A 15,096-nucleotide genomic window follows, 5' to 3' on the forward strand; every position below is an offset into this window, starting at 1 on the left:
TCATGACATCTCTCCCATAGTTCCGAGGAGAGGGAGGGCAGCGGTCCGGAAGCAGGAGCAGGGCTGGTGAGCATTGTGGTTTTTTTCCCTTTCAATGTTTTTGTGTGTAAGTGACGCTACTAGGGGGCATATTTAATGGGGCATAACTACAGGGGGCATATTTAATGGGGCATAACAACTGACGGGGCATATCTAATGGGCCAAAACAACTGACAGTGGACATATCTAATGGGGCATAACAACTGACTGGGGGCAAATCTAATCGGGCATAACAAGAGACTGGGGGCATAACTACTGACTGGGTGCAGGCTAATTTTTAAGATGATAATTTTTGTATGGCCCCCGAAGGATTTTATAAATATCCAAATGGCCTTTGGTAGAAAAAAGGTTCCCCACTCCTGCCCTAAGCATATGGATAAGGGCAGGCAGATGCCAAAGATGCGCACATCTCTTCATATGTATTTCTTCTCATGCACAAACTGTGGGAGCATATTCAGTAGGCCTCATAACCCAAAGATATAAACACACATCTAATTACAGACAATGTGGTACAGAAATGTGTATATACTGTATACTCCCCAAGATTGTATTTACACTCATGCCTACTATAAATATGGACCTAAAAGAGGATAGACTAAAGAGAACTTAAATGATCAGATATACTTAAATAATGCCAGTATAATGATTTCAGACTCCGAATAAGTATATAATCAGTATTTGAGCCCAGTATACTGTATACTAATGTGTTCTTTAATTTGTAGTATAGTATGAATCTAATTGGGATATATTCAATATACACCTTACTGAGCCTCTACAATAACACTGAACTCTGAATGTGAGATTTAATACAAAACCTGTATTACACTAGTGATGATTCTAGGACACAAGTTGGCTGTGCTGAGATTGTGCCCCATGTCCTGGCTGATTATATTTCACAGTATCTGCTGCCCTAATGAGAACCATGTCACTGTGTTGGTCAGTGGAAGTTAGTGTTACAAGTTGTCATGTTATTAATTGCCAGAGGCGGAAGAATCACTGGAGCCAGCGCTGATGATGACACCGCTTCTGTGAGTCATTTGACCATATTTTCTGTACTGTCATTTCTCTGATGTTCATTCCCCTCTGTCTTGTTATTTCTGTTTTAGAGACCATCACTGCATTATTTAAAACTCGTTTTCGTCTGGACTTTCCATTTGACCTGCAAGAACTTCCAGCGTTTGCTGTGATTGGGTCAGTGTCCGTCATCTGGTTGCTGCTACTTAGCATTATTATATCCACTATTAAACTGTGGGTGAGATGTATTAAGCTTTTTAAAAAGGACTAGTGGAGAATTTGTCCATAGCAACTAATCAGCTTGTATAGATAGAATGCACTTGATAAATGAAAGCTATGGGTAATTTTTCCACTTGCCCTCTTCTTTAGATTTGATACATCTCCTCCTAAGGCTCTCGTTTGCTGCTAACAACTCAGTGAGCTCTTATGAATGACTATGTGCTTTATGATCCTATCTTTAACCTGCAATTTTCAAATTAACTTTCTCCTTGTGACCCATCTTCATTTGCTACATCCCACATCCCACATCCCAGTCTCTATTACTTAATTTGCTACATCCCACATCCGGATTCAGTATGGATCCTGACGGTCATAAGACGGATGCCAGAATCCCGACTGCGAGTGCAGCATGTTCACGCGGGGGCTTGCTGCGCTCGCTGCGCTCGCCACACTAATTTATTCCCCCTCGGGGGGTGGCGTGGACCAACCTCCCAAATGGGGATTCCGGGCCGCCGGGTTTCTCTTGCCGACCGCCAGGTTTCTCTTGGCTGTCGGGATTCCCGCGTCGGTATCCTGACCACCGAGATCCCGACAGCCGGGAAACTAACTGCTTCCCCCACATCCCTGTCTCTAGTACTTCTAAATGCCTCTCAGCTAAGCTGTAGCCTGATGTCTTGTGGAGCCAATTCTGGCTCCACAATACATTACTGTCTCTATTACTTCATTTGCTACATCCTACATCCCTGTCTCTGTTACTTCTAAATGCCTCTCAGCTCAGCTGTAGCTAATGGCTTGTGGAGGCTGTTATTGAAAGCACATTTGTTATTCTTCTGGAATATTAAGCCCACTCTGTCTGTAGAACAAAAGTGGTGTTGTGTGTATCACTGACCATTTCTTTGGGCCTGCTTGGAATGTGAGCCAATCAGATCTGGCGAATGTCCTAGATTGCCACATTTCCTACTTGTTTTTCCACACCCGTGACTCTAGGAATTCACTAGAATATTCAGCTTCTTTTAAAAATTAGATTTTTTTTCTTTTTCTAAATCTTCAGATCAGTGGTAAAAAACAAACCCTGATATGCCTGTTACAGTCTCAACATTATTCTTTAATCCTGATATAACAATGCTTAATCACCATTGGAACTACCTTAGGCACCCCAACTGTCTCCTGTTTTCTCTGGGTAATATAACATCTTGGGGCAGAGGCATACCGCACTGTGACTATAGCAACTAAAGGACTACAGTATATAACCACTGCAGCATTATTTAGTTTTATATTTGTATAAAAAGAGGAACTTATTATAAAATTTCACCAGATTATAAAAGCCTGTCCATCATGTCACAGGTGGGGCAGATGTAACATGTACAGAGAGAGTTAGTTTTGGGTGGGTTATATTGTTTCTATGCAGGGTAAATACTGGCTGCTTAATTTTTACACTGCACTTTAGATTTTAGCTTGAACACACCCCACCCAAATCTAATCACCCTACACATGTTACTTCTGTGCCCCCCCACCCCCCGCCCCCCCCCGCCCCATTCCAGCAGGGCAACATAGAGGGCATTCCGAATTGATTACACGTAGCAACTTTTTGCCGCTCGTGCGATCAACTTGACGCCGCCTATGGGGGACTGTATTTTAGCATAGCAGGGCTGCGATCGCTTGTGCAACCTTGCTATGCTAAAAAAGTTTCCGGCAAAACAAGACCAGGGTGAGACTTACTTGCCCTGTACGACGGATCCAGAAGGTCCCGGGATTGACGTTAGACATCCACCCTCCAAACGCCTGGACACACCTGCGTTCACCTCACCCCACCCGGAAAACGGTGAGTTGGCGCCCCGGTACGCCTCTCGCCTGTCAGTCTTCTTGCGATCATCGCTGCAATCACTTTTTCCACTGGTGGCGCCGGGCAACGATGCGCATGCGCATTGATGAACCGCGCGTGCGAACGGGTTGGAATGACTTCCATAGTTTTGCCCAATTGCTAACTTCTTTGGTTTGCTAACAAGTCTGAATAATCTCCTATTTCTGTTTGGGAGGAGGTCAGTAAAAAGGAAAAATAGCACACAAGTTGTGCAGAATTGATGAGTAGATGTAAATAAAATTGAGAAAAGGAAAACTGTCTAGCTAGTTTCACAGTGTCATACTTTCAGGAGTCAGAAGAAGAGTAGGGTCATGTAGTGAATAGGCCTCCATTATCTGGGCTCATAGCCACTGCTTTCACTGCAACCATTATAGCTCCACCCTGCCTTTACTATTATATACCGCTTTCTGCATGGCTGCTTAATCATATTGTGTATTTGAACCATAGCAACCTCACTTTTATGTCTTTACAGTATGTGCTGTTTTCTTGCAATTTGGTTTCTTGAATTTATTTTGTGTCCTGTTTCCTCAGGATTGCCAGTGGATTTGGTGGTGCTCTGTTTGTCTATCTGAATCGTAAGATCGTAGAATTAATGAGGAAGCAGAAAGCAATTAACAAATTTCTCATGAAGAAGTGAGTATTTGTAGTGTGTATATGTTGAACTGTTATTGAAAACGGTGTTTCGCAGCTGAAAGTCCTCGCCTGGTTAATGCAGTAGGTGTTTGGTGCTAGTTCAAAGTCCATGAATAAAGCAGCACTGGGATATAAAGTTGCACTACCAGCAAGGTGGTAAATTTGTTCTCACCATTAGTAAACTGCCAACACTCATCCAGTTACTTTACCAACTGTATAAACTAATAGGATCTATTTAACAACGTATTAAGTCAAGAGGTTTCAATTTCAGCAGTATGCCCTCTTGTAGCTCTAGAGCTTAGCATCGGTGACATACGGGAAGGGGAGACAGAGCGTCACCTGTCATATACCAGTGTACTCCAGAGTTTTGACTATAAAAATTATTAAAATAACACATAGAAGATAATTATAGCTTTTTTTAAATTATTTATAACTCTTCTAATAATTTTTACGGTCAAACACACCAACTTTGCAGTGATCCGCTGGAAATACAGGGACAGACCAGAGATGAAGCAGTTATGATCTCAGCCTCCCCTCTGTCATAGTCAGAAACTGTCTGGAACTGGGGCTGCATTGTGGCCAATAATATTGCAAAAAAAAAGAAGGGGAGGCAGATATCATTCAGTGTCAGGTGACCTGTCCAGGAAGTTCCCCAGCACACAACCAGGAGTAGCAAACGTGAAGGAGATGCTATTGATCAAACAGCAGGGGAACATGCTGGTGAGCAACTGCTGGGGCTGGATAAGGGAGGCACTCCCCTGCTGTGAGCAACATACCCCCCTGCCACGTGGAGGAAGCAAACAGTGCCCAACAAGTTGGAGATGTACCAAGCAGTGAAAAGGGTGAAGAGGTGTGCAGTGGAGAAGTTGCCCATGGCAACCAATCAGCTGCTCTATATCATTTTATAGTATGTAAATTGTAAATGTTATGTCAATTTTGATTGGTTGCTATGGGCAACTTCTCGAATGGCTCCCTTCTCCATGCATTTCACTGCTTAGTATATCTCCCCCTAAGCTGCTTCTACCACCCTGGGCAGCACCATGCATTGCACTATATAGTGATAAGCATCAGTAGTAGTTCATGTAATCATGATCAGTGGCCATAAAGAAGGGATTATGAAACATTTCTGTGGATAGGTATAGTTTAGTATTCACCAGTCATTTAACATTTTGTTTATTGGATTACATAGCAATTATGTTGCTGCCCCATAAGTTTTTGCTGTGTTGAACAGGTTAATATCTTCCCTTTTTATTGCAGGAAATGGTCAGTGTTGGTATAAAAGTATTCTCCCAAAGACCTATTCATCACATCAGACTAGTTTGTTTTTTTTTCTCATAAATTATGCAAAGAGCAATTGATTTATATTCAAACAGCTATGTATCTGCAATTTTCTGCATACTTAGAATGGTCACTTGTGCCCATTGTACAATTTGCATAAGTTATGAACTACAGAAGTAATAAAGACTATCTCCATTACAGTGCCTAGACTGGAGTTACTGGCCACCAACTCACAAGGGGTTTCTGACATTTCTTACATATTGGATTTTCAAAATAAAACAACACTACACTCCATGTTGTCTGATGCCGTCAAGCATAAAATCTGTTGTTGTATTGACCTGTTTCTGTTTGTTAGCAGAGGGTTTAAGTTGGACCAGGGTCTGGCATGCTTTTGCTCTCTAGGGCAGGTGTGAGGTTTCAATGTTTGAACCATGAGTAAGAATCTAGAAGACAAAAGGGTTAGTGCAGCATAGTGGGGTTTTTTACCTACAACTTTCTGCAGCAAACTGATTTCATGTTAGTTTGTAAGAAGAAAAATATATATAGTAACAAAGTATATACTGCTGCACCTTTGTATAATTTCACATGAACCATGGGGTTCGTGTGTGTGTGTGTGTGTGTATAAATCTGGCTCTGATACTGGCCAGTGCATTCCCAGCTATTCACCTCACTGCACGCCCCTGCTTAGCATATCAGTTTATCATTGAGAACTTTATAGTTTGCTAATTAATGCTGCTATCTGGTAATTTGGAAAGAGTAATATTATGTACATAATAATGTTTTTTCTCTAACGTCCTAGTGGATGCTGGGGACTCCGAAAGGACCATGGGGAATAGCGGCTCCGCAGGAGACTGGGCACAAAAGTAAAAAGCTTTAGGACTACCTGGTGTGCACTGGCCCCTCCCCCCATGACCCTCCTCCAAGCCTCAGTTAGATTTTTGTGCCCGAACGAGACGGGTGCAGGCTAAGGGGCTCTCCTGAGCTGCTTAGTATAAAAGTTTAAAGTAGGTTTTTTATTTTCAGTGAGACCTGCTGGCAACAGCCTCACTGCACCGAGGGACTAAGGGGAGAAGAAGCGAACTCACCTGCGTGCAGAGTGGATTGGGCTTCTTAGGCTACTGGACATTAGCTCCAGAGGGACGATCACAGGCCCAGTCATGGATGGGTCCCAGAGCCGCGCCGCCGGCCCCCTTACAGAGCCAGAAGACTGAAGAGGTCCGGAAAATCGGCGGCAGAAGACGTCCTGTCTTCAATAAGGTAGCGCACAGCACCGCAGCTGTGCGCCATTGCTCTCAGCACACTTCACACTCCGGTCACTGAGGGTGCAGGGCGCTGGGGGGGGCGCCCTGAGACGCAATAAAACACCTTTTTTTGGCAAAAAATACATCACATATAGCTCCTGGGCTATATGGATGCATTTAACCCCTGCCAATTTTTCCATAAAAAAGCGGGAGAAAGGCCGCCGAGAAGGGGGCGGAGCCTATCTCCTCAGCACACTGGCGCCATTTTTTTCCTCACAGCTCCGTTGGAGGAAGGCTCCCTGACTCTCCCCTGCAGTCCTGCACTACAGAAACAGGGTAAAACAAGAGAGGGGGGGGCACTAAATTGGCATATAAATATATACAGCAGCTATATTAGGGAAAAACACTTATATAAGGTTATCCCTGTATATATATATAGCGCTCTGGTGTGTGCTGGCAAACTCTCCCTCTGTCTTCCCAAAGGGCTAGGGGGGTCCTGTCCTCTATCAGAGCATTCCCTGTGTGTGTGCTGTGTGTCGGTACGTTGTGTCGACATGTATGAGGAGGAAAATGGTGTGGAGGCGGAGCAATTGCCTGTGTTAGTGATGTCACCCCCTAGGGAGTCGACACCTGACTGGATGGTCTTATGGAAAGAATTACGTGATAGTGTCGGCACTTTACAAAAGACTGTTGACGACATGAGACAGCCGGCAAATCAGTTAATACCTGTACAGGCGTCTCAAACACCGTCAGGGGCTATAAAACGCCCGTTACCTCAGGTAGATACAGACACTGACACGGACACTGACTCCAGTGTCGACGGTGAGGAAACAAACGTATTTTCCAGTAGGGCCACACGTTACATGATCACGGCAATGAAGGAGGTTTTGAACATTTCTGATACTACAAGTACCACAAAAAAGGGTATTATGTGGGGTGTGAAAAAACTACCTGTAGTTTTTCCCGAATCAGATGAATTAAATGAGGTGTGTGATGAAGCGTGGTTTTCCCCCGATAAAAAACTGCTAATTTCTAAAAAATTATTGGCATTATACCCTTTCCCGCCAGAGTTGAGGGCGCGTTGGGAAACACCCCCTAGAGTGGATAAGGCGCTCACACGCTTATCAAAACAAGTAGCGTTACCGTCTCCTGATACGGCCGCCCTCAAGGAACCAGCTGATAGGAAGCTGGAAAATATCCTAAAAAGTATATACACACATACTGGTATTATACTGCGACCGGCAATCGCCTCAGCCTGGATGTGCAGTGCTGGGGTGGCTTGGTCGGATTCCCTGACTGAAAATATTGATACCCTGGACAGGGACAATATATTATTGACTATAGAGCATTTAAAGGATGCATTTCTATATATGCGTGATGCACAGAGGGATATTTGCACTCTGGCATCAAGAGTAAGTGCGATGTCCATTTCTGCCAGAAGAGGGTTATGGACGCGACAGTGGTCAGGTGATGCGGATTCCAAACGGCATATGGAAGTATTGCCGTATAAAGGGGAGGAGTTATTTGGGGTCGGTCTATCGGACCTGGTGGCCACGGCAACGGCTGGGAAATCCACCTTTTTACCCCAAGTCACCTCGCAGCAGAAAAAGATGCCGTCTTTTCAGGCTCAGTCCTTTCGTCCCCATAAGGGCAAGCGGGCAAAAGGCCACTCATATCTGCCCCGGGGCAGAGGAAGGGGAAAAAGACTGCAGCAGACAGCCTCTTCCCACGAACAGAAGCCCTCCCCCGCTTCTGCCAAGTCCTCAGCATGACGCTGGGGCCTTACAAGCGGACTCAGGCACGGTGGGGGCCCGTCTCAAGAATTTCAGCGCGCAGTGGGCTCACTCGCAAGTGGACCCCTGGATCCTGCAGGTAGTATCTCAGGGGTACAAATTGGAATTCGAGACGTCTCCCCCTCGCTGGTTCCTGAAGTCTGCTTTACCAACGTCTCCCCCCGACAGGGAGGCGGTATTGGAAGCCATTCACAAGCTGTATTCCCAGCAAGTGATAATCAAGCTACCCCTCCTACAACAGGGAAAGGGGTATTATTCCACGCTGTTTGTGGTACCGAAGCCGGACGGCTCGGTGAGACCCATTTTAAATCTGAAATCCTTGAACACTTACATAAAAAGGTTCAAGTTCAAGATGGAGTCACTCAGAGCAGTGATAGCGAACCTGGAAGAAGGGGACTATATGGTGTCTCTGGACATCAAGGATGCTTACCTCCATGTCCCAATTTGCCCTTCTCACCAAGGGTACCTCAGGTTTGTGGTACAGAACTGTCACTATCAGTTTCAGACGCTGCCCTTTGGATTGTCCACGGCACCCAGGGTCTTTACCAAGGTAATGGCCGAAATGATGATTCTTCTTCGAAGAAAAGGCGTCTTAATTATCCCTTACTTGGACGATCTCCTGATAAGGGCAAGGTCCAGAGAACAGTTAGAGGTCGGAGTAGCACTATCTCAAGTAGTACTACGACAGCACGGATGGATTCTAAATATTCCAAAATCGCAGCTGATTCCGACGACACGTCTGCTGTTCCTAGGAATGATTCTGGACACAGTACAGAAAAAGGTGTTTCTCCCGGAAGAGAAAGCCAGGGAGTTATCCGACCTAGTCAGGAACCGCCTAAGACCAGGCCAAGTGTCAGTACATCAATGCACAAGGGTCCTGGGAAAGATGGTGGCTTCTTACGAAGCGATTCCATTCGGCAGATTCCACGCAAGAACTTTTCAGTGGGATCTGCTGGACAAATGGTCCGGATCGCATCTTCAAATGCATCAGCGGATAACCCTGTCTCCAAGGACAAGGGTGTCTCTCCTGTGGTGGTTACAGAGTGCTCATCTCCTAGAGGGCCGCAGATTCGGCATTCAGGATTGGGTCCTGGTGACCACGGATGCCAGCCTGAGAGGCTGGGGAGCAGTCACACAGGGAAGAAATTTCCAGGGCTTGTGGTCAAGCATGGAAACGTCACTTCACATAAATATCCTGGAACTAAGGGCCATTTACAATGCCCTAAGTCAGGCAAGACCTCTGCTTCAGGGTCAGCCGGTGTTGATCCAGTCGGACAACATCACGGCAGTCGCCCACGTAAACAGACAGGGCGGCACAAGAAGCAGGAGGGCAATGACGGAAGTGGCAAGGATTCTTCGCTGGGCGGAAAATCATGTGATAGCACTGTCAGCAGTGTTCATTCCGGGAGTGGACAACTGGGAAGCAGACTTCCTCAGCAGACACGATCTTCACCCGGGGGAGTGGGGACTTCACCCAGAAGTCTTCCACATGATTGTGAACCGTTGGGAAAAACCAAAGGTGGACATGATGGCGTCCTGCCTCAACAAAAAACTGGACAGATATTGCGCCAGGTCAAGGGACCCTCAGGCAATAGCTGTGGACGCTCTGGTAACACCGTGGGTGTACCAGTCAGTGTATGTGTTCCCTCCTCTTCCTCTCATACCAAAAGTACTGAGAATCATAAGAAGGAGAGGAGTAAAGACTATACTCGTGGCTCCGGATTGGCCAAGAAGGACTTGGTACCCGGAAATTCAAGAGATGCTCACGGAAGACCCGTGGCCTCTACCTCTAAGAAAGGACCTGCTCCAGCAGGGACCATGTCTGTTCCAAGACTTACCGCGGCTGCGTTTGACGGCATGGCGGTTGAACGCCGGATCCTGAAGGAAAAAGGCATTCTGGATGAAGTCATCCCTACCCTGATCAAAGCCAGGAAGGATGTAACCGTACAACATTATCACCGTATTTGGCGTAAATATGTTGCGTGGTGCGAGGCCAGGAAGGCCCCTACAGAGGAATTTCAACTGGGTCGATTCCTGCATTTCCTGCAAACAGGACTGTCTATGGGCCTCAAATTAGGGTCCATTAAGGTTCAAATTTCGGCCCTGTCAATATTCTTCCAAAAAGAACTAGCTTCTGTTCCTGAAGTTCAGACGTTTGTCAAGGGAGTACTGCATATACAGCCTCCTTTTGTGCCTCCAGTGGCACCTTGGGATCTCAATGTAGTTTTGGGATTCCTAAAATCTCATTGGTTTGAACCACTCACCACTGTGGACTTAAAATATCTCACATGGAAAGTGGTAATGCTGTTAGCCCTGGCTTCAGCCAGGCGCGTCTCAGAATTGGCGGCTTTATCCTATAAAAGCCCTTACCTAATTTTTCATACGGACAGGGCAGAATTGAGAACTCGTCCTCAATTTCTCCCTTAGGTGGTTTCAGCATTTCACTTAAACCAGCCTATTGTGGTGCCTGCGGCTACTAGGGACTTGGAGGATTCCAAGTTGCTGGACGTAGTCAGGGCCCTGAAAATATATGTTTCCAGGACGGCTGGAGTCAGAAAATCTGACTCGCTGTTTATCCTGTATGCACCCAACAAGCTGGGTGCTCCTGCTTCTAAGCAGACGATTGCTCGTTGGATTTGTAGTACAATTCAGCTTGCACATTCTGTGGCAGGCCTGCCACAGCCAAAATCTGTAAAAGCCCATTCCACACGGAAAGTGGGCTCATCTTGGGCGGCTGCCCGAGGGGTCTCGGCTTTACAACTTTGCCGAGCAGCTACTTGGTCAGGGGCAAACACGTTTGCTAAATTCTACAAATTTGATACCCTGGCTGAGGAGGACCTGGAGTTCTCTCATTCGGTGCTGCAGAGTCATCCGCACTCTCCCGCCCGTTTGGGAGCTTTGGTATAATCCCCATGGTCCTTTCGGAGTCCCCAGCATCCACTAGGACGTTAGAGAAAATAAGAATTTACTTACCGATAATTCTATTTCTCATAGTCCGTAGTGGATGCTGGGCGCCCATCCCAAGTGCGGATTGTCTGCATTACTTGTACATAGTTATTGTTACAAAAATCGGGTTATTGTTGTTGTGAGCCATCTTTTCAGAGGCTCCTTCTGTTATCATGCTGTTAACTGGGTTCAGATCACAAGTTGTACGGTGTGATTGGTGTGGCTGGTATGAGTCTTACCCGGGATTCAAAATCCTTCCTTATTGTGTACGCTCGTCCGGGCACAGTATCCTAACTGAGGCTTGGAGGAGGGTCATGGGGGGAGGGGCCAGTGCACACCAGGTAGTCCTAAAGCTTTTTACTTTTGTGCCCAGTCTCCTGCGGAGGCGCTATTCCCCATGGTCCTTTCGGAGTCCCCAGCATCCACTACGGACTATGAGAAATAGAATTATCGGTAAGTAAATTCTTATTATTTATATGGAGCCACAATGTGTCTGCTGCACGGTACATTGATTAACAATACAATTGTTAATACATAGGATAGTATAACTATTAACAAAAGATACAACCAGTCACAGGGTGGGGGTTATTGGGTTGCTGAAAGGGAAGGGTAGAACAACTCATTGTGGCTAGTAAACGAAAGTTATGATCATTTGCATTTTTGATCTTGTGCCCAACAATTGGGCAAATACATAGAATCAGAGTTGCTGGTTGCAGATAGTCAGGGCTAGTACTAGGGAGTAGAGAACAAGGGAGGCGGACCCTGCATGTGATGGTTTACATTATCAGTGGGGGTTAAATATGAAAGTAGGTGGGTGGGTGAGTAAAGGGCTCATTTGAAGATATGGATACTGAAAGAGAGTCTGATAGGACTAGGTAGTGCGTTCCACAGCAGCGGGCAGCACAAGAGAAATCTTATATTCAGGAGTGAGAAGAGGTGAGGTGGCATTTAGTGAATGTACAGAGGACCGGAGGGAGAGGGAACTGAAATGATCTTGGAGTTGTAGAAGGGTATGCAATGATTAAGGGCTTCAAATGTGAGTGTAAATTCTATTATCCAATGAATCCAATTATCAGTGAGTGCAGTGTTGCACGAGTAAGTATGGCTGTATGTCGCACTTAATTACAGTACTGCCAGACTTGTAGATTTTTTGTTTGCAGCCCCATAGGGCTGCGTACAAAAATCTGAGAGTCTGGGGTGAGGTCAGGCCACGAGGGGGGCCAATTGCAGTGCCATTTATACACCGATTCAGCTGCAACTTGCCAACTTTGCAGGTATTTGGATTGACTCTATGGATGGTGTGCTAGAGAAGCAGTTGGCAGAAGGGTTAGACCGACACAGAGGAGCAGGAGAAGTAAATGAGATGGTCAGCAGAATTAAGATCAAATAGACATGGGGAGAGGCCGGTGAGAGGAAGGCCCGAAAGGAGGAGGTTGCAGTAGTGAAAGCAGGAAATACCGATATTTTCCCATACATCTTTATAGCAGTCACACCAAACGGACCCTCTTGGCACACCAGGTCACATGAGAATTATTTGAGGTATCTTTTTTTCTTTTTTTTGTGTGCCAAAAATGCATCTTGGTCGCAGCACTATGCGTCTAGAACGCACAAGGAGACTGTGCTGGATAATCTATATATATATATATATATATATATATGTGAAAGCCATCACTGACTGACTGACTCATCACTAATTCTCTTATGTTAGAAAATTAACATAGGTATTCTTCAGTTGGGAAATAGGAAAACTACGTACTAAGAATTTTAATAAACCTCCCCTAACGGGATGAAAAGGGGGTTGACATAATGACATCATTACCAATGTGTGGCTTTCGTTGCATGAACGATAACGCCCAAACAGACAATCGGATCAAAATTTGGATTGCACCCGAGGGTGTAGAATTTCATTAACTGCAAAATGGTCCTGTCACCTTTTACCGTATCTGCTATGGGTGCTCCTCGGGTAACGCCAAGAACCATGGATTAACATTTACTTCCATTAAGACGTCTCAAATTTGCATCTCTATAGATTTACCAATTTTTTAACACTCATTTATTATTACAACCGTGAAAGTAAGAAACTCCTGTGCCAAGAACGGGTAGAACAGCTAGTCTGATATATAACACTTATATTTCTGCTGGCAACAGGCTCCCTGCATCGTGGGACTGAGGTGAGAGAAGCAGACCTACTTCTGTGAGTTTCAAGGCTCTGCTTCTTAGGCTCCAGGACACCATTAGCTCCTGAGGGTCTGAACGCTAGGTACGCCAAGACGCTTGTTCCCGGAGCCCGCCGTCACCCCCCTTACAGAGCCAGAAGTCAGAAGACGGGTGAGTAGAAGAAGATCAGAAGACTTCAGTGACGGCTTTGAGGTAACGCACAGCGGCCGCGCTGCGCGCCATGCTCCCACACACATAGCGGCACTACAGGGTGATGGGCACGGGGGTGCCCTGGGCAGCATAAAATCCACATTTTGAGACTGGCTATGTGGTATTTAAGTGCCTAGGCACTAAATCCGGACCCCCGCCAGTATAAATAATTAAAAAAATAACGGGGCTGAAGCACGCCATTAAGGGGGCGTGGTTTAGCCCTCACAGCTCTCATCAGTGCCATTTTCTCTTCACAGAGCTGCAGAGACGCTGGCCCTTCCTCAACACTGCTGTATCAAGTAACAGGGTGCAAAACAGTTAATTTGGTGCTGGATTAATGATATAAAAGCGCTAACAGGTCTGAGGCATTATATAAGAAGTTTCAGAACCGGGATAGGCGCTGGGTTGTGAGCTGGCACACTCCCTCTGTGTTTCTCTGACAGGCTTTACTGTGGGTCTGTCCCCTATATGCCCAGTGTGTTTGTGGTGTCGGTACACGTGTGTCGGCATGTCTGAGGATGAGTGCTCTTCCCAGGAGGAGACTGGATTAGGGAAAGAAACGACTGTGGGAGTGACCCTGATGGCAGCGCCGACGCCTGATTGGGTAAATGTTTTGAGTGCTTTGTATGCGAATGTGGCTCTATTAAATAAGAGATTGGATAAGTCTGAGTCTCAGACCCAGGCATGGAAGAAATCTGTGGAGGATGTGTTGTCACAAGTTCAGACCCCGTCGGGGTCACAAAAGCGTTCTTTTACCCAGATAGCAGATACAGATACCCACACGGACTCTGACTCCAGTGTCGACTATAGCGATGCCAGATTAAATCCAAAACTGGCTAAAAGCATTCGAGTACATGATTGTGGCGATAAAAGACGTATTACATATCACGGAGGACCCTGGTGTTCCTGATACAATGGTCTGTATGTTTAAAGGAAAGAAACCTGAGGTAACGTTCCCTCCCTCTCATGAACTGAACGCTCTTTTTAAAAAGGTTTGGGAAAATCCTGACAAGAAGTTTCAGATTCCCAAGAGAATACCGGTGGCATATCCGTTCCCCTCTGGGGATAGGGAAAAGGGGGGAGTCACCCCCCCACTGTAGAAAAGGCTCTGTCACGACTGTCCAAAAAGGTGGCGCTCACCTGACACGGCAGGCCTAAAGGAACCTGCGTATCGTAAGCAGGAAAATACATTGAAAAGAAAGCTGCGAGAGACATTGGCCTTTTGGGATCAAGGGCCAATGCCATGGCAGTCTCAGCTAGAAGAGCTTTGTGGATTCATCAATGGAATGCTGATGCTGACTCTAAGAAGGCTATGGAGTCCCTGCCGTATAAAGGTGGTGTCTTGTTTGGTGACGGCCTCGCTGACCTGGTATCTACGGCTACTGCGGGTAAGTCATCATTTTTACCTTATGTTCCTGCACAACAAAAGAAAATGCACCACTATCAGATGCAGTCCTTTCAGCCCAATAAATACAAAACAGGACGAGGGTCTTCCTTCCTTGCTTCTAGAGGAAGAGGAAAATGAAAAAGGTCACCGGCTGTGGCAGGTTCCCAAGAGCAGAAGTCCTCTCCGGCTTCTGCCAAATCCACCGCATGACGCTGGGACTCCTCTGCGGGAGTCCGCACCAGTGGGGTCACGTCTCCAACTCTTCAGTCAGTTCTGGGTTCGTTCGGCCCTAGACCCATGGGTGTTAGAAATAGTGTC

General features: G+C 46.1%; 1 protein-coding gene across 4 annotated transcripts in view; it reads left to right on the forward strand.

Moving 5' to 3' along the window:
* CLCN2 (chloride voltage-gated channel 2) overlaps positions 1 to 15,096 on the forward strand; it is a 251,259-nt gene that overhangs the window by 152,927 nt on the left and 83,236 nt on the right. For all 4 annotated transcript variants that reach the window (XM_063916600.1, XM_063916602.1, XM_063916604.1 and 1 more), the window contains 2 exons: positions 1,146 to 1,230; positions 3,665 to 3,766. In XM_063916600.1, the coding sequence (XP_063772670.1) occupies positions 1,146 to 1,230; positions 3,665 to 3,766 (187 nt within the window). The remainder of the gene's footprint in view (positions 1 to 1,145; positions 1,231 to 3,664; positions 3,767 to 15,096) is intronic.

This window comes from Pseudophryne corroboree, chromosome 4 (genome assembly GCF_028390025.1).
Source record: "Pseudophryne corroboree isolate aPseCor3 chromosome 4, aPseCor3.hap2, whole genome shotgun sequence".
Classification (NCBI taxonomy): domain Eukaryota; kingdom Metazoa; phylum Chordata; class Amphibia; order Anura; family Myobatrachidae; genus Pseudophryne; species Pseudophryne corroboree.